The sequence below is a fragment of the Podarcis gaigeae genome, assembly GCF_964106915.1.
Source record: "Podarcis gaigeae genome assembly, chromosome: 2".
In the NCBI taxonomy this organism is placed as follows: Eukaryota; Metazoa; Chordata; class Lepidosauria; order Squamata; family Lacertidae; genus Podarcis; species Podarcis gaigeae.
This window is the reverse complement of record NC_139679.1, coordinates 126104233-126132072: the sequence shown is the minus strand read 5'-3', so window position 1 is coordinate 126132072 and position 27840 is coordinate 126104233. Positions and strand designations below refer to the sequence as shown.

At 45.3% G+C, this 27840-nt stretch overlaps 1 protein-coding gene and 1 long non-coding RNA gene across 3 annotated transcripts in view; one reads left to right on the top strand and one right to left on the bottom strand.

Moving 5' to 3' along the window:
• Positions 1-8457, top strand: part of LOC310838151 — an 83717-nt gene extending 75260 nt beyond the window's left edge. The window contains exons 2-3 of one of the 2 annotated variants that reach the window (XR_014560732.1): positions 4975-6428; positions 8194-8457. This is a non-coding gene — a long non-coding RNA (uncharacterized lncRNA). Of the gene's footprint in view, positions 1-4154; positions 6429-8193 lie in introns of those variants that run through there. The other variant, XR_014560733.1, reaches the window with a different exon arrangement.
• Positions 8458-8508: 51 nt separating this feature from the next.
• On the bottom strand, positions 8509-27550 carry LOC310836141 (uncharacterized protein; the record flags this gene model as incomplete). The annotated part of the gene is made up of 3 exons (XM_083721052.1): positions 27368-27550; positions 10424-11251; positions 8509-8570 (listed from the first exon to the last, which is right to left on the bottom strand). The coding sequence occupies exons 2-3, from the start codon at positions 11139-11141 to the stop codon at positions 8509-8511; spliced, it is 780 nt and encodes a 259-aa protein (XP_083577178.1). The 5' UTR covers positions 11142-11251; positions 27368-27550.
• Between the last annotated feature and the right edge of the window lie 290 nt (positions 27551-27840).

Here is a 27840-nt window from a genome sequence, read left to right as displayed (position 1 = left end):
GGTGCGTTGACCTGCAGCCTTCACGCCGTCCAGAATGGCTTTCTTAAATAATTTTAAGCACCAGATCCCGTTTGTCGTGTTATAATCCCATGTAGGTTCTACTCGGAGACATTGTGCGGTGAGCGCCTGCAATCCTTGGGGCCGTCCCCTCTGGTAATCGGGCGATTCTATAGCTTCCCCGGCTTTAGCCAGGATGTCCGCCTTCTCTGCCTCGTTAAAGAGGGCATTCAGAAGGACATGGACATCTGCCCAGGTAGGATTGTGGGTGGAAAAGATTGCGCTGATCTGGCGGTGACATTTGTCCGGATCGTCCCTCAGGGAGGGCATCTGGTTGGACCAAGTTACGAGGTCCGAAGTATAAAAGGGATGATGCGTATACACCATTCTTGGGGTTCCGTCAGGTGAGAGAGGCGGGATCGGTAAAGCCCTTAGAGGCATTTGGATCGCGGTAGAGCTCACAGTAGAGCTCACTTGGTCAGAAGGCCCTGGGGTTCCTTGGTTATAGTTCAGGGATTCTGCCGTAGACCCACAAGGTTCGGAGGGGAGATCTCTATCTCTGTTTGGGGCAGGATCTTCAATGGTGTTGTGAAGCATTGAGGAAGGGGTTTTAGCTTTGGTCTGCCCGGGGTCTTTGGGTTTAGCCTGTCCAGAGTCCTTAGTTTTAGTAAACCCGAGGTCCTTTTGGTCCTTCTTGGCTTGTAGCCTTGTGACTCTTCTACTGTCTTGAGTCCCTTCCCCCCCCTCTCCATCGCTACTTGAACCGCTGTCAGACGGCGGTGGTCCTTGGTAGTAAAAGTGAACCAGGGCCTGCTGTATATCTTCGTCCTCATAAGGGGGGGGCATCTGCTGTCGCCCGGGATTCATTATAGGTAGCTGATAAGAAGTTGTTCCCTTCGGGGCTTGGAGCACTCTCCTTACGGCCTCGAAGGCAGCCAGGTATTCCAACTGGCGGGGTTTTTCTTCCATTAAGTATTTCTTTAAATAGTTCAAGCGCTCTTCATTGAACGAACCCCCTGACGGCCAGCGCAATTCAGGTTTAGCCGAGGTGGTACTGGCGGGCCAGATCTCAGAGCAGAGGTCCTCTAACTTTTCTTTAGATAATAACTCGTGGCCAGGAATCGACTTCCAATGTGTGATAACAAATTGGAGAGGAGAGTCGGGATCCTTCTGGGATCGGGATGGCTTTCTGGAAGCCTTCCTCCCAGAGTGAGCCCGCTCGTTTTTGGAAGCCTGGGTACCCATAGTATAGTTCACGCGTGTCTAGACAAGAAAGAGGAGAGAGGGATAGGGGTCGGTAAAGTTTGGTGAGCCAATAAAGGGCTTGCAGTATAAGAGTGGTCCCTAGTCGCTTGGCAACTTCCTTAGAGAGTTTAAAGAGCTCTAGCTATCCGGTATTATTTTCTTTTCCTATTTCCTTAACCAGTAATCTGGGGTCCCTTTCCACTCTGCCGGTCCCGCCCAATTCCTCATGGGCTATTCCCCCCCTGGCAACCTCCTACCTATCGATCACTCTCAGGAAAAGGGGCCCTACTGAACGCCCGCGCCATGCGGTGCCAGATCGGGTCGTCCCTGGATAGGATTTCGGATCGAAAATCCCCCTTGCTTTCGGAAGCGGGCTTACGGTACACGGGGTACGTAGTCCGACCGGTGCGGCTGGGATTAGGATAGAAAGCAAGACCACTTCCTGCCCCCTAGAAAGGACGCTCGGGAAGATCGGAAAAAGAGCTCCAACCCCTTGCTTTCAACTGGGATGCCCGTTGCGGAGAGTCGGCTATCTTTCAAGTCGGGTCTCTCCGTCTTACCCTTCGGGCTCCCAATTGGTGCGGCTGGCTGGAGAGTTTAGAGAAAGGGATAGAGCTCAGAACCCCCTTTTCGGGTCGAGCGGCGGTCCACGGTCTCTCTCGCTAACTGGACCAAGAGAAAGGTGAGAAGAAGCGATAGAGAGGAGGGCAGAGAATTCGGTTGCCAGGAGAATTCCACCCCCTTTCCCACCAGTGCACTGGATTTCTTTCCTATACTCACGAGTCTTCTGTGTTGATCCGATCCCGGGATCGATGAATAAGCCGGCTGGATCCCTTTTGCTCCCCGGCTGAACTCCTGGGGCTTTCGATTACCGCCCGGAAGATGGCCGGGGGTCCCAGTAGGGTCTTCCCAGGCAAAGTGGCCCGGAGCCGGCTGAAGATCTCGGGGCCCCCGGTCAGCAGCTCGGGAGAACCGCTCAAAGCCCCACGTTGGGCGCCAAGCTGTTACGGAAATCTGGGTGCGTATTTACCCTGCCACCCAGCCAATCGGACAGAGTCCGTGGATTCTTGCGGAAGAAAGAAGCTCAGCCGGAGACAGGAGCAAACTGCCGAAGATCCAAGTTTATTGGCCAACAGGTTCAAGACGAGATTGAACCCCGAGAGTGGGGCGACATAAACTTTTAAAAGTTCCCTCCAAGTCCCAGAATACAGTGCACGAAACGTCATGAATTCATTATGGGAGGGTTGGGTTTCACGGATTGCATCATGAATATATTACACACGTCATGAGTGTCTCAGGGAAAAGGTGGGGTTACACTCATTTACATTTGAGACAAGGGAGGGGGAAATATGTAGAGCGAGAAATACACATAGACAATCGTTTATCAAGTACCGGTGGTGGCAGGACAAAGGGTCATAGATATGCATCGTCTGCCACCTGGTATTGCCCGGGGAAAGGGTTATGCGAAGCGATCTGGCAGGATTAAGAAGTTCCTGTGTACGTGCCTGGCCGCTCCGGGGATTATGGAAGTAGGGATCACATCATGGAGTCCAGAAGGGGCTGAGTTGAATGACACCAAGAGCAAAGAAATCGGAGTTGTGGTTGATTTTATGTGAATTTCCAAAGGTTTTCTATGTGATTCGGTCTATTTGGTATTGGTAATCAAAAGCGGAAACAAAATGGATACATTGTAACAGGAATGGATACATTTTGACAGTTTTACGAGTTCTCTAGTTTCGGATCCATTGTTCTCACAGTGGGGGGCCGTCAACAGCTTGTCAGTAGGTTCAATGAGGCGTGCAAAGCTGCCTGAGCTAGCTCCTGCAGGACGAATGCATGGCTGTGATTGGCCAAGACGCAGCCATAGGAATAAGCGGAGATACAGGAGCGCCCGGTCTACTCGTTCTGAGTATGGAGCGCAAATAGCCATAGGAAAAGATAAGAGAATACATTCATATATTCGAGCTTATTTCGCTCGTGGTAGAAAGGGGTTCTGGGGAAGGTGTGGTGCTTGTGCGACGGTGAGGGGAACTGAGGGTGGGTGAACGGGGATACCCTAGAGGTCATCGCCTCGGTTGTTCAAGGGAGAGGGGCAAAGAAGGTACCCCCCCCTTTCCGATCCGTATCATAATGGAAAGCTGGAAGTCAGCCCAGAGCAAGGCAAAATGCCAATGAAACATGGCGGAGTCGATTGTGCAGCAAGAATCAAGTTATCGGAGTGGGAGGGGGGAGACTGGAAATAATGGATAGAAAGTTACAAGATATAAACCCCTCTGTCAAATTGAAAGATATGGAATAGCTAAATACGAACCAAGTGGCTACGTCAGTGGCTGCGAAGATAAAGGAGCAACATTGGAACTGAACTATTTGAATTAAAAAAGAATGGAAGCAGGAGAAGGAACAACAACAGCATCTCCCCAAGACCACAACATGGGAAGTCATCCAAAAATGCTTAATTTGGAATAGAATAATTGGCTTTTTAAATTGTATTATGAATTGGTATTGTATTAATGTTGCTTATATTGGATTATTATTAATTAAAAATACATTGGGTATACAATATTCAATAGCATACATATTCAATAATAATCAATAACAACATATTCAACTCAATCATATGTACAATTCTATATACCTTAACACTCCTCCCTCAAGAGAGCCAGTGTGGTGTAGTGGTTAAGAGCGGTAGTCTCGTAATCTGGGGAACCGGGTTCGCGTCTCCGCTCCTCCACCTGCAGCTGCTGGGTGACCTTGGGCCAGTCACACTTCTCTGAAGTCTCTCAGCCCCACTCACCTCACAGGGTGTTTGTTGTGGGGGAGGAAGGGAAAGGAGAATGTGAGCCGCTTTGAGACTCCTTAAAAGGAGTGAAAGGCAGGATATCAAATCCAAACTCCTCCTCCTCCTCCTCCTTCTTCCACAAGGTTTATTTAACTTTTAACATTTTAATTGCCCCAAATTGTTCAAACCTACCCAAATAATTCAGTATCTTCTCAAACCAATCCTCCTCTTTCTCACTGACCTTAAGCCCTTTCACTCTATGTATAAGATGAATGAATGAATAGACTTTATTTGCGTAGCCGACAGGCCATAGCATCAAAATGTATAAGATGCTTTTCATCTTTTGGTGTCTTTGTTGTTCCATCAATGGGAGTTATGATGCTGTTCCTATAATACTAATCCCATCAACCCTGCTCCCAAACTACCACCACAACTCCTAACACCAACATTTCCAACTCTCTCCAGCAAGGCCCCAAAATCAGCTGCCTCTCAGCCCACCATCACTCACCCCAGCACCCCAGATTCTCCCCCTCCCTATCTAACATTATATTATATCTGCTATTATACTTGTGAGACATGACCGTCATTTCTTTGAAGACCTGTCTATACAACTTTATATACAAATACCTGAACTTCACATGCACTCCATGCATTTAAGACTGATTTCCCATTATCTGAGTTCATTGATGGGAAGGAAAGTGAGCACTCATAGAAATACGTCAAACACTCCATACATCTAAAGGTTTTCTTCTCCCCCTTGAGAATCTGTAGAGGTTTCTTAAGCATCCCATTCTAACTGATGCACCGCTCTGGGACTTCCAGGTTGTCGCATCGGAGTTCAGTCGCCTGCCATGCACCCTCCGCAGCAGATCAGGTCCTGTGGTCAACTGGTCCCCAACCATTAGCCCCTCCCTCACCTGTCTTTGCTCTCCGGCCAGACCAGGTTTCTGGAGCAAGGCTGGCAGACCCTTTTACCTTTTCAGAAACAGGACGAAACAGAACTGGTAAGGCTGCCACCACTCCCTTGTCCCAGGGTTACCCTAAGCCACAGCTCAAGGGAGACGGCCGTGCTTCTTTGTTACCGGTTAACCCCAAACTACAAGTTGCTTCCACAAGCTTGCAGGCAGAAATTCTTTAGTAAGGCGCAACCAAGAAGCTAGACGTTGGATTTAGCTATTCCCCCGGATAGGCACACACAATACAAGAGAAAGTTTCTTGCTTAAAATTTATTTTAAAACATAAAGAACATGCTAAAAAGCAGGCACATCTTTTGGTAAATTACAAGTAAAGAGAAAATAAAAACGTTGCAAAATATAGCTAGCTAATACTCACTTCTACACTCTAAGGCAAAGATAGGATAGTTCAGAGTCCTTCAGAAATCCGCATTTAGAGGTCTTAGAAAATCTTCATCACAAAAGAACGGCTGCTTAGGTGGAACATCAGCAGCAGCCAGGCGATTTTGCAGACTGCAGAGCACACCTTCCCAGCCATTCTCAAGATCTTTCATCCCTAATTTGCACGTGGAATCCAATCCCCCAGGCCCAATCACCACTCTTGGTTACATTTGAATTCTCCAATGACCAGCTTGTGGGCTAATAATTTTAACTTCTGACAGCTGGGCCAATTAAGACTCCAGAGCCTAGATCAAAGATGTTTCCTCCCTTTCTTGGAGCTTATGCAGATGCACCTCCTTTGGGCAATTAACAGGGAGATAACATCACCGGCTGGATATCCATAACTTCCCTCACAGGTGTCAACCCTTCACATTACCCAGAGAATTCCTCTCCCATAGTAAACCTTTCACACCCTTGGAGCCAACGGGTCTATGGGTTAAAGCAACAGGACCTACTTCCCATAATTCTTGCTGGTTTCCCACAAGGCCTCACTCTCCACTTGAGCAAAGTACTAACTTTACTGCAGGTGCCATGGGGGTGGGAGAGAGAGTGTGGGTATAGGCCCCCCCATAAGGCTCTGGGGTTACTGGAACATCGGAGCACTCTGCCAAAAGTGGAAAGCTATAAAAATGTTGGGTGTTAACAAGAACTTGACTATGGGCCAGACGAGGAAGACACCCTCAACCAAGTAGAGAAGGAGAAACAAGAGGAGAAAGAAAGAAAAAACCGACTTGATGGAGATTCTTGCTTTCAGAGTGAAATCAGCTTATGCAAAAGCAAATAAACTACCAGGAGTTTGATTGATTTTATGAAACTCAAGATCAAGAACTCCAAACACACTACCAGAAAACTGATTACAATGCTCAAAATTGCTGAAGAAAAGAACCAGCTATAAGTTTCTGGCTGATACGCTCAAGAAGAATTCAATTCCCTTTAGTTGAGAATTCCTGGAAGGGAATTTTTTTATGTACATAGGGAAGTAACAAAGATGGCAAGGGCCAATAAAAGCAGAGGCATTCTAAGGATCTAGAAATATGGTCAAAATTGAAGTTATCACTGCTGGGCCGAATTGCTGCGATAAAGATGAATGTATTGCCTAGGATGTTGTTTTTGTTTCAAACACTGCAAATTTTGGACAAGATGGACTGTTTCAAGAAATGGCAGAGAGATATCTCTAGATTTGTCTGGCAGGGCAAGAAACCTCGAATAAAATTTAAGATTTTAACTGATGCCAAAGAAAGAGGTGGATTTGCCCTGCCAGGCCTAAAACTTTATTATGAATCAGCTGCATTTTGCTGGCTGAAGGATTGGCTGCTTCTTGAAAACACGGACATCTTGGACTTAGAAGGTTTCAATAATGTTTTTGGATGGCATGCATATTTGTGGTATGATAAGGTCAAAGCACATAAAGCTTTTAAAAACCATATTGTCAGGAAAGCATTGTTCAATGTCTGGATGAGATATAAGGATTTGCTTGAAAGTAAAACACCAAGGTGGCTGTCATCAATGGAGGCTAAGGCTCTGAAAAAACTTAATATGGAGACAAATTGGCCAAAATTTTGGAACAAGATGGAGATAGTTTAAAGCTGCAGAGCTTTGACAGTTTAAAAACTAAAGTACGAGACTGGCTTCACTATTATCAAATAAGGGAGGTTTATAACTTGGATAAGAAAAATCAAAATTGGAAACAGAATTGTTAGAACCTAAAACTAAGAATTTATCAAGAATGTATAACTTGCTGTTGAAATGGAATACTCAAGATGAAATGGTTAAATCTGTCATGATTAAATGGGCACAAGATTTTGGACACAACATTATGATGGCTGACTGGGAAAAGTTATGGACCACAGGTATTAAGTTTACAGCTTGTAATGCTTTAAGAGAGAATATAATGAAAATGATTTATAGGTGGTACCTGACCCCAGTCAAGCTGGCAAAAATTTACCATTTGTCCGATAATAAATGTTGGAAATGTAAGGAGATTGAGGGCACATTTTTTCACCTTTGGTGGACGTGCCCCAGGATTAAGGCCTTCTGGGAGATGATTTATAATGAAATGAAAAAGGTATTTAAATATACCTTCCAAAAGAAACCAGAGGCCTTTTTCCTGGGCATGGTCGGCCAATTGGTGTGAAGGGAAGATAGAACTTTTTTTATGTACGCCACAACAGCAGCAAGAATACTCATCGCAAAGTATTGGAAGACACAAGAACTACCCACCCGAGAAGAATGGCAGACGAAAGTGATGGACTATATGGAACTGGCTGAGATGACTGGCAGAATCCAGGACCAAGGAGAAGAGTCGGTGGAAGAAGATTGGAAAAAAATTAAAGTATATCTTCCAAAATATTGTAAAATTAAGGACTGTTAGAAAGATGTTGGAAAAAGAAAATTAGGTGGTTTTGGTGGAAATGATATAAAGGATTTAATGAAAATGAGTTGATGAAATTGATGAAAGAGAGGACGTTAAATCATAATAAATTAAATTAAACTAAATTACTTAAATGACAATAAGGTTGGAAGGATTTGCTGAAAAAAACGATTTGAACTAGAATACAAAAATGGGAGGTGTGAGGAGGTCGAGGAAATAAGTAAAGGAAGAAAGTAATGTAAAGGTTTAATCTGTTTTTTTCTTCTATTTTTGTTTGTTTAAGTGAATGTATTGTTATCCTATTTTTCTTTTCTTTTTCTTTTTTGTACTTTGTATTGCTTATATTTTTTCTGCTTTTTGTAACCTTTAAACTCTGAATAAATATTATTTTTTTAAAAAAAGCAGAGGCATTCTAGAGGAAATATATTTTAAAAAAGAGCTGGGAGATGGATGCATCAGTAGAAGAGCTGGAGGAGGGAGATAGCTGATAAGGGGAAAGGGGCCTTAAAACTGTTTAAAGGATTCAATGATGGATTTAAAATTGTTTTCATTGAATGTGAATGGTTTGAACAACAAAACCAAATGAAATAAAATTACACATATTTTCACAAGGAAACAACAACAAAAATGATTATTGGTAAATAAAGGACTAGGACAGGAATTCATATAAACGAAGGCAGCAAGAGTACTTTATGCACAAAAATGGCCAAATCAAGAGACAGCTACACTTGATCCAGAGATCGGCAGTTAAAAGTGATGGAATATGTCAAATTGGCAAATTTAACTATGAAAATAAGAAATCAAGGCAGACTTTAAAGAGGAGTGGAAACCTTTTGTTGAATATTTAAAGAATTTTTGTAAACATGTACAAACACAGGTAGGAGCCGAATTTGTGGGGGTGGGGGCACTAGGCACAAAGCCCTCCTGTGGGATTCTGGCACTCCTGGACGCCGTCCCTGATTCGCGCCACTAGTTGCAAGAATCTTCAAAAGAAACAATTTGGACAAGATAAATTGCACATACTTCAAGGAAAAAGAGGGAGCAAAGACTGCTGACAGAAGAGATCTCTGATAACAAGACAAGAATAAAATATGAGAAGATACGTCAAGATACGGTACAGCAAATGACTGAGGGGGGGGAAAACCTGCCTTTCCTTTTTTTTATGTGAGTAAACAAGAATCCCCTCCCCTAATGAGTCAGAAATTAAGGACTTAAGCTGTGGATTTAAGACTGTGTGGAGATAAACTTTCGAACCAAAGCAATGTTTCAAGACGAAGCTGGAAAGCTAAGAGTTTTGGAATGACGCAGTTAAAAATGCCGTCGCCATTTTGGGAGGCTTTGTTGGAGCTCTTGGGTCTGGGAGGAGAAAGAGAGAAATCAACTTCTCGGTGGGACTTAAGAGCGACAAATGCCTAATTTATGATGGAAAGAGCGATATTATCTACGAAGGAGATATATGGAAACCATCTGGGCTTAGTTTGGAGAAATGGGAAATCCACACAGGATTATTATATTTGCTTATCGGCTTAAGGAGACTAACAGAAGAGATCGTAAAGGAAAAAGAGAAATTATATGAACAAGATATGATGTGGAAACACAAAGATAAGACTGGATAGAATTATGAACTTTGTCTGGACTGATTGGGACTGATTTGGACATTAACGCAGTAAGAAGAAGATGATCTGAATCCCCCTTTGGAGCTTGAAGTATGGGTTCCCCCAACAAAATTTAAAAATTTGGCTTTGTAATTTGTAATTTATGTGATGTGATTTAATTTGATATGATTGGCCAGTTAATAAAAAATATTTTTAAAAAAACAAAAACAAAAACAAAGGAGGAGACTCCACCACACTCCTTGGCAGCAAATTCCACTGTCGAACAGCTCTTACTGTGAGGAAGTTCTTCCTAATGTTTAGGTGGAATCTTCTTTCTTGTAGTTTGGATCCATTGCTCCATGTCCGCTTCTCTGGAGCAGCAGAAATGGTTTCTCCCCTGTGTGACTCCATTGATGAATTCTAAGTTTTCCACTCTCAGTGAAGCTCTTTCCACACTCCATGCATTTAAATGGTTTCTCCCCCGTGTGAGTTCGTTGATGTTTTCTAAGGCTTCCACTCTGACTGAAGCTCTTTCCACACTCCATGCATTTAAATGATTTCTCCCCTGTGTGACTCCGTTGATGAATTCTAAGTTTTCCACTCTCAGTGAAGCTCTTTCCACACTCCATGCATTTAAAAGGTTTCTCCCCAGTGTGACTCCGTTGATGAATTCTAAGGCTTCCGCTAGTAGTGAAGCTCGTTCCACACTCCATACATTCAAATGGTTTCTCCCCCGTGTGAGTCCGTTGATGAATTCTAAGGTCTCCACTCTGACTGAAACTCTTTCCACACTCCATGCATTTAAATGGTTTCTCCCCCGTGTGAGTTCGTTGATGTTTTCTAAGGCTTCCACTCTGACTGAAGCTCTTTCCACACTCCATGCATTTAAATGGTTTCTCCCCCGTGTGAGTCCGTTGATGAATTCTAAGTTTTCCACTCTCAGTGAAGCTCTTTCCACACTCCATGCATTTAAATGATTTCTCCCCTGTGTGACTCCGTTGATGAATTCTAAGTTTTCCACTCTCAGTGAAGCTCTTTTCACACTCCATGCATTTAAATGGTTTCTCCCCCGTGTGAGTTCGTTGATGTTTTCTAAGGCTTCCACTCTGACTGAAGCTCTTTCCACACTCCATGCATTTAAATGATTTCTCCCCTGTGTGACTCCGTTGATGAATTCTAAGGTGTCCACTCTCAGTGAAGCTCTTTCCACACTCCATGCATTTAAAAGGTTTCTCCCCAGTGTGACTCCGTTGATGAATTCTAAGGTGTCCACTCTGAGTGAAGCTCTTTCCACACTCCATGCATTTAAATGATTTCTCCCCTGTGTGACTCCGTTGATGAATTCTAAGTTTTCCACTCTCAGTGAAGCTCTTTCCACACTCCATGCATTTAAAAGGTTTCTCCCCAGTGTGACTCCGTTGATGAATTCTAAGGTGTCCACTCTGACTGAAGCTCTTTCCACACTCCAAGCATTTAAATGGTTTCTTCCCCGTGTGAATCCGTTGATGAATTCTAAGGCTTCCGCTAGTAGTGAAGCTCTTTCCACAGACCATGCATTTAAATGGTTTCTCCCCCGTGTGAGTCCGTTGATGAATTCTAAGGTCTCCACTCTGACTGAAGCTCTTTCCACACTCCAAGCATTTAAATGGTTTCTCCCCTGTGTGACTCTGTTGATGTTTTCTAAGTTTTCCACACTCAGTGAAGCTCTTTCCACACTCCATACTTTCAAATTGTTTATGTTCTCTCTTTTCACACTCCATTTATTTAAATGGTTTCTTCGTTAGTTCCATTGGACATGGCCCACCAGAATTCTGACTGCCTTCTCCATTGTCTTCTTTCGATGGGGTGGGGAGAAAATCCTATTTGTTTTCTAGGAAGAGAACAAAGTACTATTACAATTAGCACCTGCTCTTATTTTAAAGTCTTTTACACTCTCTCCAAATTTTTAGGCAAATGAAATAATGTAAAATAATGGTCATGCATCATCAGCCTTTTATAACCCTTAATTATTGTTAATGAAGCAGTATTATATTAGAATACGGTTGAACTGTGGGCTTTACATTTGATAAAAAGTGGTTTCTCACAAGAAAGGGAGCTGCTCTATGTTCCATGAACCTGGCCAATATTCATCAGGGTCCTAAGTTCATCATGAAGTTCTTCATCCGCTGCACTATAATCCTCCACCCCTTGGGCCACATTTTGTCCCCTTCGACCTCTAGATCTTTATTCATCACCTGCACAGTCCCTTTGGCCTCAGGAGGTCCATACTGACCATTTTGGGAGACCCATATATAAGTTTAGTGACAAGGCTTGATTCTTGTGATTGGTTGAAGGAGTGCTCAGTTGGAGAATGTTCTAGGGGTTGGACCTCCATCTCTCAGCCTTGCATTATGGAATGGAGAGAGCTGGAGATGCAGAAGGAAAGCAGCTGGAACCTGACCGCTGGGAAGGCCAGATTGAGACACCCGCCCCAATTAGGATTTCTAATTATATGCCACCAGGTCTCGCACCCGCCTCCTGACACTGGCTTATCTTAGCAGAGATTCCCTGTCCAGGCCTCTCTCACTGTTCTTCCTCCTTTGCTCTAGGTGGCCAAGGGCTTCTGGATAATCTAGCTCTGCTCCAACTGGGAATTATTAATAAAATAAAATAAAATAAAATAAAATAAAATAAAATAAAATAAAATAAAATAAAATAAAATAAAATAAAATAAAATAAAATAAAATAAAAATAATTTATTTGTACCCCGCCCATCTGGCTGGGTTTCCCCAGCCACTCTGGGCGGCTTCCATAGAAACCAAAAATACATTAAATTGTTATACCTCTCTTCATCTGAATATCACAAGATAAAAATATGTGTGACACTGAAATAGGTGAGTATTAAAGGTGAATAACACTGCTTGTTGGAAAGAAAAGAAAGAAGATGAAACCAGTGGTGTGTCCTCCTGAATGTAATGTAAAATAATAATAATAATAATAATAATAATAATAATAATAATAATAATGAAGTGTAAAGAAGAAACCAATCTTCAAATCAGTTTCATATTCCCTGGCTGTATTTCTCAGCCATGATTGTGACTCAGAATCTTAGCCACAATTTATTCTAGAATATCAACTGGATCTCTTTGTAATAGGAGCCAGACATCCCTGGGATTTCATCCAGACATTCCTTTAGTGTGGGCAGCAGCAGTGGAGGAAGGAAGGAATTAACATTGGGGGCAAACCACTTCCTTCAGAAGGTCTTCCCCAGCGGCCAGCAGGGTTGATAAACTGCTCAGTGGGGACACCTTGGCTTTATAGTGTTAGGGTCTGGATACCAATCACAATCCTTTGGAAATGTCTCAAGAACCCTTAAGATCCAGTTCCACCAACTCCCAAGTAACACTGAGCCCTAGAGGAACCTTCTGTGCTGAGTTGAGGCACCTCTGGCCCTCCAGATGTGGTTGGACTCAAAGTACCACCTGCCCAAGCAAGGATGGCCCATGGCCAGGGAGGATGGGAGTCTTATCTGGGGGGGGACACTTTCCCCTTCTTCCACCTCTTCTGAAAATGCGGAAGGGGGGAGGTGGGGCACATTGACGCAAGGGGACATTGACACACCAATAATATTTCAATATCAAGAAATGATATTGGTGTCGCGACATCACCCAAATGTGCCTATGCATGTGTGAGTAGAACAGTTGCGACTGCGCTGGCTGCCAGTTAGCCGTTGGCGTTTGAAGAGAGTAGGTGTGTTTTTAGCATGACCAACTAAAAATTATGTGAAATGTAAGTGTTCCAACACATTTTTACGTCATTTAGTTAAGATTTAAAAATACCAAAGGAAAGTTATTCCACTCAGTAATCAGGATTACAGGTGATTTTTAAATAAGTTCAGTGCCTTTATTAACAATTGTTAGATTTTTGAAAAATGTCCATTGGCGCACTTTGATACACTAAGGGTTAGCGCCTCCAGTAATGGCTGAATTCCTCTGATCGAGAGGAGCTTGCTTTGTGGAAATCTGGGTCTGGCCGCCACGGCGAAGGCGGAGATCCACTAAAAATCACAGGCGGGAGAAGCCTGTGAATGTGGGATTCGGCTGGCACCTTTTGCGCCTCCTCTACTCGCGGGGAAACCTGTTTTCAGGGATCTGGAGCGACGTGGGGTGAGTGGCGCGGTGCTTCGAATTGACTGCTTCTTTCACGGAGTGAAGCCGCATTGCTGTTGCTGCAGAGCGCTGACTTTTTCCTGTGGACAATTTGATTCTAAAACAACTACCCGTGAGTAGAACAGAAAATTGGATCTTTAAACGTCTTAATTTGGCACCAAACGGGGAGGTTTCAAACAGGAAGTCCGCCTCCCCTTTTTGCAAATAGACTGAAGCAAAGAGGCTGCAAGCTAAAGTCTTGGAAAGCCTTCCGTAAAGGATTAAACTTCCATTGGTTAAAATCACTAAACCCCCCTTGGAAGCAGGAGAAGAGGGGGGAAATTTTGGACCTTGTAAGCCTGCAGGAGAGAGTGAAGAAAGTCAAATTGCCACCACTCTGAACCTGGAAACGGGCTGCTAGTAAGATCGACGTTTTGGAATTGCCCATTGAATGTGAATAGATTGTTCGTTGACAGCTAGTTAAATAAGAGAAATACATTGTTTCCATTGTCTCCCTCTGCGTTTAAAAAGGAGTAAAAGTAACTGAAAATTGAAACTAACTTTATTGTTTGAACTGTGCTTAAAAGGATTGATTGTTGTTGTGGTTGTTTAGTCGTGTCCGACTCTTCGTGACCCCATGGACCAGAGCACGCCAGACCCTCCTGTCTTCCACTGCCTCCCGCAGTTTGGTCAGACTCATGTTTGTAGCTTCGAAGACACTATCCAACCATCTCGTCCTCTGTCGTCCCCTTCTCCTTGTGCCCTCCATCTTTCCCAACATCAGGGTCTTTTCCAGAGAGTCTTCTCTTCTCATGAGGTGGCCAAAGTATTGGAGCCTCAGCTTCACGATCTGTCCTTCCAGTGAGCACTCAGGGCTGATTTCCTTAAGAATGGATCGGTTTGTTCTTCTTGCAGTCCATGGGACTCTCAAGAGTCTCCTCCAGCACCATAATTCAAAGGAATCAATTCTTCGGCGATCTGCCTTCTTTATGGTCCAGCTCCATACATCACTACTGGGAAAACCATAGCTTTTACTATACGGACCTTTGTTGGCAAGGTGATGTCTCTACTTTTTAAGATGCTGTCTAGGTTTGTCATTGCCCTTCTCCCAAGAAGCAGGCGTCTCTTAATTTCGTGGCTGCTGTCACCATCTGCAATGATCATGGAGCCCAAGAAAGTAAAATCTCTCACTGCCTCCATTTCTTCCCCTTCTATTTGCCAGGAGGTGATGGGACCAGTGGCCATGATCTTCGTTTTTTTGATGTTGAGCTTCAGACCATATTTTGCGCTCTCCTCTTTCACCCTCAATAAAAGGTTCTTTAATTCCTCCTCACTTTCTGCCATCAAGGTTGTGTCATCTGCATATCTGAGGTTGTTGATATTTCTTCCGGCAATCTTAATTCCGGCTTCGGATTCATCCAGCCCAGCCTTTCGCATGATGAATTCTGCATATAAGTTAAATAAGCAGGGAGACAATATACAGCCTTGTCGTACTCTTTTCCCAATTTTGAACCAATCAGTTGTTCCATATCCAGTTCTAACTGTAGCTTCTTGTCCCACATAGAGATTTCTCAGGAGACAGATGAGGTGATCAGGCACTCCCATTTCTTTAAGAACTTGCCATAGTTTGCCGTGGTCAACACAGTCAAAGGCTTTTGCATAGTCAATGAAGCAGAAGTAGATGTCTTTCTGGAACTCTCTAGCTTTCTCCATAATCCAGCGCATGTTTGCAATTTGGTCTCTGGTTCCTCTGCCTCTTCTAAATCCAGCTTGCACTTCTGGGAGTTCTCGGTCCACATACTTCTTGAGCCTTCCTTGTAGAATTTTAAGCATAACCTTGCTAGCGTGTGAAATGAGTGCAATTGTGCGGTAGTTGGAGCATTCTTTGGCACTGCCCTTCTTTGGGATTGGGATGTAGACTGATCTTCTCCAATCCTCTGGCCACTGCTGAGTTTTCCAAACTTGCTGGCATATTGAGTGTAGCACCTTAACAGCATCATCTTTTAAAATTTTAAATAGTTCAGCTGGAATACCATCACTTCCACTGGCCTTGTTATTTGCAGTGCTTTCTAAGGCCCATTTAACTTCACTCTCCAGGATGTCTGGCTCAAGGTCAGCAACCCCACTACCTGGGGTGTACGAGACATCCATATCTTTCTGGTATAATTCCTCTGTGTATTCTTGCCACCTCTTCTTGATGTCTTCTGCTTCTGTTAGGTCCTTACCACTTTTGTCCTTTATTATGGTAATCTTTGAACGAAATGTTCCTTTCATATCTCCAATTTTCTTGAACACATCTCTGGTTTTTCCCATTCTGTTGTTTTCCTCTATTTCTTTGCATTGCTCGTTTAAGAAGGCCTTCTTATCTCTCCTTGCTATTTTTTGGAAATCTGCATTCAATTTCCTGTATCTTTCACCATCTCCCTCGCATTTTGCTTGCCTTCTCTCCCCCGCTATTTGTAAGGCCTCATTGGACAGCCACTTTGCTTTCTTGCATTTCCTTTTCATTGGGATGGTTTTCGTTGCTGCCTCCTGTATAATGTTACGAGCCTCCATCCATAGTTCTTCAGGCATTCTGTCCACCAAATCTAAATCCTTAAACCTGTTCCTCACTTCCACTGTGTATTCATAAGGGATTTGACTTAGATTGTATCTTACCGGCCCAGTGGTTTTTCCTACTTTCTTCATTTTAAGCTTGAATTTTGCTATAAGAAGCTGATGATCTGAGCCACAGTCAGCTCCAGGTCTTGTTTTTGCTGACTGTATCGAGCTTCTCCATCTTTGGCTGCAGAGAATATAATCAATCTGATTTCGATGCTGCCCATCTGGTGATGTCCATGTGTAGAGTCGTCTCTTGTGTTGCTGGAAAAGCGTGTTTGTGATGACCAGCTTGTTCTCTTGACAGAACTCTATTAGCCTTTGCCCTGCTTCATTTTGCTCTCCAAGGCCAAACTTGCCAGTTGTTCCTTTTATCTCTTGGTTCCCTACTTTAGCATTCCAATCTCCTATAATGAGAAGAACATCCTTCTTTGGTGTCACTTCTATAAGGTCTTGTAACTCTTCATAGAATTGGTCAATTTCAGTTTCTTCCGCACCAGTAGTTGGTGCATAAACTTGGATTACTGTTATGTTAAAAGGTCTGCCTTGGATTCGTATCGAGATCATTCTATCATTTTTGAGATTGCAACCCAGTACTGCTTTCACAACTCTTTTGTTGACTATGAGGGCCACTCCATTTCTTTTGCGGGTTTCTTGCCCACAGTAGTAGATAAGATGGTCATCCGAACTAAATTCGCCCATTCCCATCCATTTTAGCTCACTGATGCCCAGGATGTCAATATTTATTCTTGCCATCTCATTTTTGACCACATCCAACTTACCCAGGTTCATGGTTCTTACATTCCAGGTTCCTATGCAATATTTTTCTTTACAGCATTGGACTTTCCTTTCGCTTCCAGGCATATCCGCAACTGAACGTCCTTTCGGCTGTAGCCCAGCCGCTTCATCAGCTCTGGATCTACTTGTACTTGTCCTCCGCTCTTCCCCAGTAGCATGTTGGACGCCTTCCGAGCTGAGGGGCTCATCTTCCAGCGTCATAACTTTTATATGCCTGTTGTCTTTGTCCATGGAGTTTTCTTGGCAGGGATACTGGAGTGGCTTGCCGGTTCCTCCTCCAGGTGGATCACGTTTGGTCAAAACTCTCCACTATGACCTGTTCATCTTGGGTGCCCTGCTTGGCATAGTTCATAGCTTCTCTGAGTTCTTCAAGCCCCTTCGCCATGGCAAGGCAGTGATCCATGAAGGGGAAAAGGATTGATACAAATCAAAATTGTTTCCCTCTAGAAGAAGCTTTTGAAATTGTTGCATGAGTTGAGCTGGGGGGATCTCCAGCTGCAAGATAAAAAACTGTGAGAATCTGGGACTGACCTTGGATTGTTAAGAATGTTGACAGAAGAAGCCTTAGTGGTTGCATTGTGTAAGATAAATGACTCACTGGAACAGCTCCATAAGAAGACGGATGTGATGACTATAAAAATTGGTAACTTGGGACAAAAAGTGACTAATTTTGGACAAAAAGCGAACATTAATACAGAAACTATTCAGGAATTGATACAGGGATCTACTTTGACATGGCAAATTGTAGAGAAGGCAGGGGAGAAAGTTGTCGTTGTTGAACCTAAAATAGCACAAGTGGACAGGGAGAGAGCCCCAGCCTTACAGATGTAATTTGATGACTATAAGTTGATGCCTTTTATAATTGAATTTAGGGAAAGTCAAATTTTGAGGATTGGAACCCTGCTTGGACTGGAGAAGGAAAGTTGGATAGATCCCTTCATGCAGGGATTTATTGACCTCTGGGACCTGGACTTGGGTCAGGAGGAGATTGGAGTTGTGGGGACCTCCAGATTTAGAACTTTGAAATACGTCCTGAAATATCTTAGTTTTAACTATGGAGATTTGGCTGAGCTGTCGAGAAGGAATAAAAACATTGCTAGGTGGGAATTTCCCCGAGATCTACTCTTCAGCATCAAAGGAAGGAAAATAAGAACAAGATCAGCAGAAGACAAAGCAAAGTGCATGTATAAATATGAAGAAGACTTGCAGAAGGGACTTGGAAAAGAGTTAAGAGCCTTGGACAGAAGATCACCAGGTTGATGGACTATATGGAATTGACGGAGATGACTGGCAGGGTCCGAGACCAGGGAGAGGAGACAGTGGAAGAAGATTGGGAAAGGTTTAAAGTTTATCTATGGAAATACAGTGGTGCCCCACAAGACAAATGCCTCGCAAGACGGAAAACTCGCTAGACAAAAGAGTTTTCCGTTTTGAAGGTGCTTCGCAAAACGAATTTCCTATGGGCTTGCTTCGCAAGACGAAAATGTCTTGCGAGTTCCTGTGGTTTCCCCCCCTTTCCCCCCCTTTTCTAAGCCGCTAAGCCGCTTATCCGCTAAACCGATAAGCCGCTAATAGCGCTAATCCGCTAAACCGTCAATGGGCTTGCTTCGCAAGATGAAAAATACTGCAGGACGAAGAGACTCGCGGAACTGATTCTTTTCGTCTTGCGAGGCACCACTGTAATGTAAAATTAATGAGTGTTAGAAAAATGTTGGAATGAAATTATATGGCTTTAGTAAAAATGTTATAAGGAATTAAGCATAAATAAGTATTTTAGTATTAATGGAAAATAAGGTTAAAATATGTTGAGATAACTATATGACAGAAAATAGAGAAAGATGGAAAGGACTTGCTGAAATAATTTATAGAAATGGGAGGTGAGAGGAGGTCGATGAAACAAGGGAATGAAAGAGAGGGTATTGAGATGGTATGATGTGTGTCCTATGGGGCGAATGCAGGCTTTCGCTGAAGAGCTCTCCAGGCTTCGTGCAAATCTCCGCAAGACGCAGGAGCCCGGCGCTGGACTCCCACGGCTTGCAGAGAGTTGCCTGTTCTGGGGGCTGGGGTCAGGGGAAGCTTGGGCTTCCCCCGCCCCAGCCCTGTGCCTGGGGGGGGGGGAAATAATTCCCCCCCTTTATTTCCCCCCCAAAAAACTAGGTGCGCCTTATGGGATGGTGCGTCCTATAGGGCGAAAAATAAGGTGATTATCTTATTTTTTAATAAGCATTTTCTTTAAATCACTATTTTTTGACTACCTAATGTGAGTTCTTATACTTTTTAAAGTTTTTCCCATGGGCCTTAGGTTGCCTATGCCTGGGATAGAGGGTTAAATCAGGGCAGGCCAAATGGGACTCAGCTCCGTCCCCTCCTTGCCCCTCCCTGCATCTGCTGCCTGAGGGGGCTGCCTCAGTTTCCCTCACGGTGGAGCAGGCCCTGAGAACAGCCTTCTCGCTGCCTTCCAAAATACAGTTATACCTCGGGTTACAGACGCTTCGTGTTGTGTGTCTTCGGGTTGTGCACAACGCCGAACCCAGAAGTACCAGAACAGGTTAATTCCAGGTTTCAGCCCTCGCGCATGTGCAGAACCGCTAAATCACGCTTTGCGCATATGCAGAAGCACCGAATTGCAACCCACACATGCGCAGACCCAGCGCTGCGGGTTGTGAATCTGCCTCCCGCACGGATTACGTTCGCAACCTGAACATCCGCTGCACAGGAAACATGGTACAGAAGACCTTGGAGTCTCACCGTGGAACACAACAACAACAACAACATCGATTGGTTATACGTCACTTTGGGCTGCCCTGGGCGGTGGCGTAGGGTGTCCCCGTTACAACAGCCCTGCAAAATAGACCGGAGTTGCTACGCGCTTTGGGGACTTGGAAGAGTAACTTACAGCAGTGTTTCCCAACCTTTTTTGGGCAAAGGCACACTTGTTTCATGAAAAAAATCTCGAGGCACACCACCATTAGAAAATGTTTAAAAAATTAACTCTGTGCCTATATTGACTATATGCCGCTTGGGGTGGCAGCCTGTTGCCCGAAGCACAGGGAGCCCTCCGGAGGGCTCCCCGTGCTTCGGGCGAGTGTCTGCAAGCCTTGCGCGCCCGGCAGGAGCTCCTGCCAGGCGCGCAAAGCTTGGGGCGGCAGCCTGTTGCCCGAAGCACAGGGAGCCCTACGGAGGGCTCCCCGTGCTTCGGGCGAGTGTCTGCAACCCTGCGCACCCGGCAGGAGCTCCTGCCAGGCGCGCAAGGCTTGGGGCGGCAGCCTGTTGCCCGGAGCACAGGGAGCCCTACGGAGGGCTCCCCGTGCTTCGGGCGAGTGTCTGCAACCCTGCGCGCCCGGCAGGAGTTCCTGCCAGGCGCGCAAGGCTTGGGGCGGCAGCCTGTTGCCTGAAGCACAGGGAGCCCTACGGAGGGCTCCCCGTGCTTCGGACGAGTGTCTGCAAGTCTTGCGCGCCCGGCAGGAGCTCCTGCCAGGCGCGCAAGGCTTGGGGCGGCAGCCTGTTGCCCGAAGCACAGGGAGCCCTACGGAGGGCTCCCCGTGCTTTGGGCGAGTGTCTGCAACCCTGCGCGCCCGGCAGGAGCTCCTGCCAGGCGGCAAGGCTTGGGGCGGCAGCCTGTTGCCCGAAGCACAGGGAGCCCTCCGGAGGGCTCCCCGTGCTTCGGGCGAGTGTCTGCAAGCCTTGCGCGCCCGGCAGGAGCTCCTGCCAGGCGCGCAAGGCTTGGGGCGGCAGCCTGTTGCCCGAAGCACAGGGAGCCCTACGGAGGGCTCCCCGTGCTTCGGGCGAGTGTCTGCAACCCTGCGCGCCCGGCAGGAGCTCCTGCCAGGCGCGCAAGGCTTGGGGCGGCAGCCTGTTGCCCGAAGCACAGGGAGCCCTACGGAGGGCTCCCCGTGCTTCGGGCGAGTGTCTGCAACCCTGCGCGCCCGGCAGGAGCTCCTGCCAGGCGCGCAAGGCTTGGGGCGGCAGCCTGTTGCCCGAAGCACAGGGAGCCCTACGGAGGGCTCCCCGTGCTTCGGGCGAGTGTCTGCAAGCCTTGCGCACCCGGCAGGAGCTCCCGTCGGGCGCGCGAGGCTTGGGGCGGCAGCCTGTTGCTCTAAGCACATGGAGCCCGCCTCCCTCTCACGGCACACCAGGCAAAGTCTCGCGGCACACTATTGTGCCGCGGAACACCGGTTGGGAAACACTGACTTACAGCAACCGTAAAGGGCAGTCCAGTGTAGTCATTACGGGGGCCTCTTTTAAACAGGGGTGGTGTTTGGGACTTCCGGGTTAGCGCCATCGGCGAATGGCAGAGTTCCTCCGACCGGAGGAACGGGCTCCGTGGAAACTGGGTCCTCCCGCCGCGGCGAAGGCGGGGACCCGCTAGAAACCCCAGGTGGAGGAAGCCTGGGAATGTGGGGTTCGACAGTGCCCCAGGAGCACCTCCCCTATTCGCGGGGAACCCCATTTTGGGGCTCCGGAGCGAAATAGGGTGAGCGGCGCAGTGCTGCGAACTGATTGCTACTTTTACGGAGGGAAGCTGCATAGCCATTGCCGGAGAGCGCTGACTTTTTCCTGTTGACAATTGGACTCTAAACAAGTACCCGTGAGTAGAAACGGAAAATTGGATCAAGAAATACCCTAATTTGGCATCGAAGCGGGAAGGTTCAAAACAGGAAGTCCGCCTTCCGCTTTTTGTAAATAGTCTGAAGCAAAAATCTTGTAAGCTAATAGCTTGGAAAATTGTTTTGCAAAGGTCGAAATTTCTTTCTTTTGTAACCACCAAAATCCCCAATTTGACCGTTTAAGCCTGCAGGAGAGGGAGTAAAGAAAAATAAGTTTCCACCGTCTCAAACCTGGGAACGGGGGTCAGAGACAGAAATTGTCTGAGACGTCCATTTGCTGCGAATGGAACATTTTGACAGATAGCCAAAAAAGAGAAACAAATTGATTCCAATGTTGCCTTTTGCATTCTAAAGAAACAAAATACTTGAAAATTGAAAGTAACTTTCTTTTGTTGGATATGCTTTGAAAAGTTACAGATAGGTAGCCGTGTTGGTCTGCCATAGTCAAAACAAAAAATTCCTTCCAGTAGCACCTTAAAGACCAACTAAGTTAGTTCTAGGTATGAGCTTTCGTGTGCATGCACACGAAAAAGGGACGTTGCAGGAAAATTGTGTATCTGAAGAAGTGTGCATGCACACGAAAGCTCATACCTAGAACTAACTTAGTTGGTCTTTAAGGTGCTACTGGAAGGAATTTTTTGTTATGCTTTGAAAAGACGGTTACAAATAGAAATTGTCTCCTCTAGAGGGAGCTTGTCAAATTGTTGCTGCAGTTTACTTGAGGATTTCACAGCTGCAAGATTAAGATCGTGGAAACAGACTGTGACCTTGAATAAAAATGTGTGTGAAGGAAGCTCTGGTGCTTGTTTTTTGCAAGACGAGTGCTTTGCTGGAGCAGCTGCATAAGAAGATGGATTTGAAGAATGAGAAGTTGGATTTGATGACTGTTGTTGTCAGGGAATGTGAACAAACAGGGAATATTGACCCAGAAATTATACAGGGACCAACTCAGAAAATTGGTTCAACTGTGCAAATGCAAGGGCAAATGACAACGGAGGAGGTAGCGACGGCACCTCAAGCAGTACAAATGGAGAGATCCGAGGCCATGCAAGAGCATAAGCCGTTGTTTTGGAAGAGTGAATTTGGAATGGGGCAGGAATTTGGAGCTGAGGAGGCTCTTAAACTTGGAGGGACTTTGAAATATGTTGCTAAATATTCTTTGGATTATATTGATGACTGTGGGGAGTGGGACTGTGGGGAAGGGGAAGGTTTGATGAGGGGAGATGGACATAAGTATGGGTTGAAATTCCCCAGAGATCTACTCCTCAATGAGTATAAACAACAAGAAGAAGATCTGCAGAAGGGGCATGGAAGCGATTTAAGGGCCTCGGACATAAGACTACCAGGCTGATGGACTAAGATGGATTGGACAGTAAGGACGGACATAACCCGAGACCAGGAAAAAGGGACGTTGGAGGAAAATTGGAAAATCTATAAAGAAAATTTTTAATTTGGGGAATCAGTGGAAAATTAATGAATATTAGGGAAAATGTTGGAATGAAACTGTCTGGCTTTAGTAGAAATGTTATATGGAATCATGTGTAAATAAGCATTAAGTTTTAAGCCTCAAGGTTTTTTACGGTATGATAAGGTTAAATAAAGTAACGCAAATTCTTAGCAGAAACATGGTAAAACTAATAATGGTTAGAAGGATGTTGGAATGATCTTATGTGATTTTAGCAGGATTGATATAAAGGAGTTGGGAATAACTGATTGTTAATCGTGTGTATCTGAAGAAGTGTGCATGCACACGAAAGCTCATACCAAGAACTGACTTAGTTGGTCTTTAAGGTGCTACTGGAAGGAATTTTTTTTTGTTTTGACTATGGCAGACCAACATGGCTACCTATCTGTAACTGATTGTTAATCGGTGAGAGGAGGAAAAGTAAGACTATATTATACTAGGATAAATTACAGGATAAAATATTTAAAAAGAAGGAAAGAATTTGCTGAAATGGATAATTGATCTAGAATACAAAAAAAAGGGAGGTGTGAGGAGGTCAAGGAAACAAGCTAATGAAAGAACAAAGGAAATACGATGCTTTTTCTTTTTTTAAATTTCTTTTTTATTTAAAGGATTTTATTTTTCTGTCTTTTTTTCTTTTTTTATATTGTGGTGTATTGTTTGGTTTTTGTTTAATGCGGTATGTTCATTTTTGCTTTTTGTAATTGTTTAAACTTTAATAAATATCATTAAAAAAATTAAATAGGGGTGGTGTTTGAACTTGGGCTTTGCTAATGTTACGGAATTGGCGGGGGGGGGCACTTGTGTGAGAGCAGGTTTCTTTGACCGTCTCCCCCTTCCTTGCTTGCCCCTTCTGCGTTCCCATGGCAAGTCCAGCCGAATTCGACTATGGCGTGTGGTGCATGTCTCCGCCTTCAGACGGAGGGAGCCAGGCCGCTTTCCGGGTCATTTGCCCAACTTTTCATGAGCTGATATTAAATCCCAACTACAGCTGCTTGTTACAAAGGGAGGGGGCAGATTCCGGTAGGTTAATGATATTAACTCTTTCCGTGCTCATTTCTGATGCTCAGAAGCAGGTGCACCCTTTCCTAGACCTTCCTAATGACATTCTCAGTCTGACACACAGTATTTACACAGAAACGCGGATAAAACACAAAAAACCCTTCACATAACTCCCTTTCTAAAATACACTGAGACTATCTTATAACATATCTCCATTATAACACACAAGTTATTCAGGTATACAGGACTGAGGCCGTTTAGGGCTTGAAAGGTCAGTACCAACACTTTGAATTGTGCTCAGAAACGTACTCAAATATTCCTCTGCAGCAAAGGAGGCAAATGGAAGCCTTCCCATTGTCTTTGTGCTTACAAATACTGTCTTAAGGAGGGATGAACAGGGTGGGCCTGTGATCTGGATTCAGGAACTAAAGTATTTACCATCACAAAAGAATGGCCAGGCTGCCCAGATAATGCAGTTAGTGACCATTAACAGGTATCCTTGGGGACAGGTTTTCTGCTGTAGACCGCCTCCTGTGATGTATTCCTGCTGTAGACAGTCTCCTTCTGTATGATATTTGGGGGGGGGGGTCTTGGGTGGGCAATTTCAAAAGACTATATAAGGCCTTGCACACCTCCCTCCTGGTTGTGGTGAGGGGGGGACCCTGTTGCAACAGGGTAATAAAGATCCGGCTTACTAGCCGCTTTGCTTCCCATATACTCTGGTTGGCCTCTGTTATTTTCTCCTACCAATATGGAACCCACCTAAGGACTATATGGGCTCTTGAATACCCCATAAGGGGAAAGGAGCAGGTTTTTTCTTAGAACAAAGGTCGTAAGAATATGTTTGGTTGGCACGCTTATTTATAGCAGGATAAAACTAAAACACACAGGAGCTCTATGAATCAGGTTATTCAGAAAATCCTTTTTACAGTATGGGATAAATATAATAATCTGCTGGAAAGAAAAACACCTCTTTGGCTTCCACCCACAAAAGCAACAGCTTTTTTTAAAATGCAATACGGAAGAAGCAAAGGGCAACTTACAGAGATCTGTTGGACTTTTTGGAAGAAGAAATAAAACTGAATAAACAGGATGAGGTGGGAGGTGTGGTGGCAGATTGGTTTCAATACCATCAAATCATCCTGTTTGGACAAGATAAAGGGAGAGGTTTTTGGACTGAAAGTTCACAGTTTGAAAGAGATATTATTGAGAGGAAAGAGAAAGTGTTTCTCAAATTTCAGGTAGAAGACTGTCCAATCTGAAGAAGTGTGCATGCACACGATAGCTTATCCCCAGAACAAACTGTTCAATGAACAGATGGTTTTCAGTGGAAGAGATCTGCACAAGTAGCTAAGTGTGAAGCAGTAAAAATGAAAGTGCAACCTTGTGAGCAGAATACTCCACACATCTTGGGGTCTTTGTGTAATAATTGTGCAAGTCAGACTTGAGGCAAGTTCTGAAGGCTCTTCAGGGATGGCAACCTCTTCCCAATCCAACTGGGTTCCAACAACCGCACTAATACTTAACTGTACAGAATAGGCACCTGGATGCAGAAGCCAATCCAAAGGGGTGGCTGGTAGTGGAGGTGGTGAAATGCTTAAGTTCTGAGTTTTTCATGTGCGCTAAAACTCAGCCTGCTTGGTGGTTGTTTTTTATTAAAAAAATATTTTTACCAACATGCTATAATATTATTGTTTTAGTTAAATAAATTGTTTAAGTTGTTATTAAGGAAATGTTGTCCAAATATAGACAGTAAACTTATTAAACCTCAGAATGATTTCATAATTATCTGTCTATGTACTTCTAATAGTGTAACCAAATCAGAAATTTTTGATTTAAATAGAATCATACTGACTAGTGATTTACCGTAAATTGTGATTGAAATCAATTTGACTTATATCAAATCCACCCTGATTGCAATCTACCACAATGTCTGAAATAAGGATGGAACTATACAGAGGCGAACAGGACAATGTCCTGGCAGCTGCTACTACTTAGGGGTCTGAAACGGATAAACGAAAATATTCTCAATCATCACACACTCAGCTTCATCAGCAGGGAAGCCAAGATGCATCCTAGCAGGACTTTTGGGTTTGCGCTAGGATATAACTGGTAGTATTCAGGACAATCCAAAGTATGGAGATGAGTCCTAGTAAATAGAGATGATCTGGGACAGCCAAGACCCTCAGCAGGGAGGCTGGGTGATGGGGGTGGGGGTCAGGGGTGCTGGAAGGGGAGGGGTCTCTGTCGAGGCTCCTCCCCTTCCTTTAACCCTTCCATGGACTCCCTTTCTCCGTTTCCCAAAAGGGACCCAGCCAGGCGCCCCACGACCCCAGGGATTCCTGGGGACAAACTGGTAAAATCAGCAATGATACACTGGGTCAGAAATATAGGTCATGATTAGAGCTGGGCGATATATTGGTATATTGCCCAAGACTGGTTTGAAGTTTACATAGTGATAACTGTTTCCTAATACTGAGCTGGCAATATATTATGAATCACAGTGTGTGCAAGGGCTAGGCAACACCTGCTTTTCAACATTGCGATAACTTACCAGCTAAACGCTGTAATGTTAGTAGCAGCTAAACCTCACAGTATCACCTGCTAAATATTGCAGGGCTATTAGCAGATAAAGATCGTAATGTTATCATTACCAAAACTCACAATATCACTTGTGGTTTATCACCAGCTAAACCTCCACTATCACCTGCTAAACGTTGCCATGTTATCAGCAGCTAAACATTTAAATCGGCCACAAGGTCTGAAATAGGGGTGGAACTGTACAGAGGAGAGCAGCACAATGTCCTTGCAATTGCTACTACTTAGGGGTCTAAAATGGATAAATGACAATATTATCAATCATCATCTCAGTGGGAATTTTGGGTTTGGGCTTGGCTAGCAAATGGTGGTATTCAGGACAATCCTGTATGGCAATGATGATCTGGGACTGCCAGCAGGGAGGCTGGGGAATAAGATGTGATGGAAGGGGAGGGGGGGAGGGGTCTCTGTCGAGGCTCCTCCCCCTTCCATTAACCCTTCCCTGGACTCCCTCTCTCCGTTGCCCCAGCCAGGCGCCCCACGACCCCAGGGAGAATGGGGGGCCTCAGCCCCACCCCCAGCCCTGCTTGGGGCGTCCCAGGGGGGCAGGGCAGCTGAGCATCTCTCGGCCCCCCAGGAAAGAGAAAGGGGAGTCTGGCGGTGCTGCTGCTGCCCAGGAGATCTTGCCAGGTGTAGATCCCTGCAGGTGTTGGGCCCCCCCTTCCCCCCTGGGTCGGGGCCTGGATCGGGGCCCCTGTCGACGGGCCCCAGGGAGGGCGCTTTCCTTACGGGGGCGTCTCCCCTTATCCCCCCTTCCCCTTATCCCCCCCCTCCTCTCCCTCCCTCTTTACCTCTTGGTCCTCCGCCTCCCTGGCTCCAGATTAGTCCGCTTTCCTTGTCTGCAATAGAAAGGGGGGCGGCGGCGACGGGGGGGGGGCTCTTCAGCGACGCCCCTCCTCCTCTTCCGTTCTGGCAACTTCCGGCGCACTTCGCGGCGACACTTCCGGCTCCTTTTGAGACGCGCGCATCCCTAGAGCTACGAAATTAGAGCAGTCCCTCCCTGTGTCCGGAGGGGAAGGAGACGGGACGGCGCTGCCTCTGGCCTCCTGCTCTGGGGGCTCCATGGGGACCCGGCCCCCTCCCCCCAACTGCCTCTCCTCCTCACGGGGAGTCTCACTGGGGTCTCCTTCTGGGCCTCCTTCTGCATGCCAAGCACTCAACCGGGGTCCTTCTGCATGCAGAGCAACTGCTGCATTGCTGAGCTAAGCCCCCCAACAGCCAAGCCCCGCTTCAAACACAAGCCCTCCCCCCCATTAAAAGACTT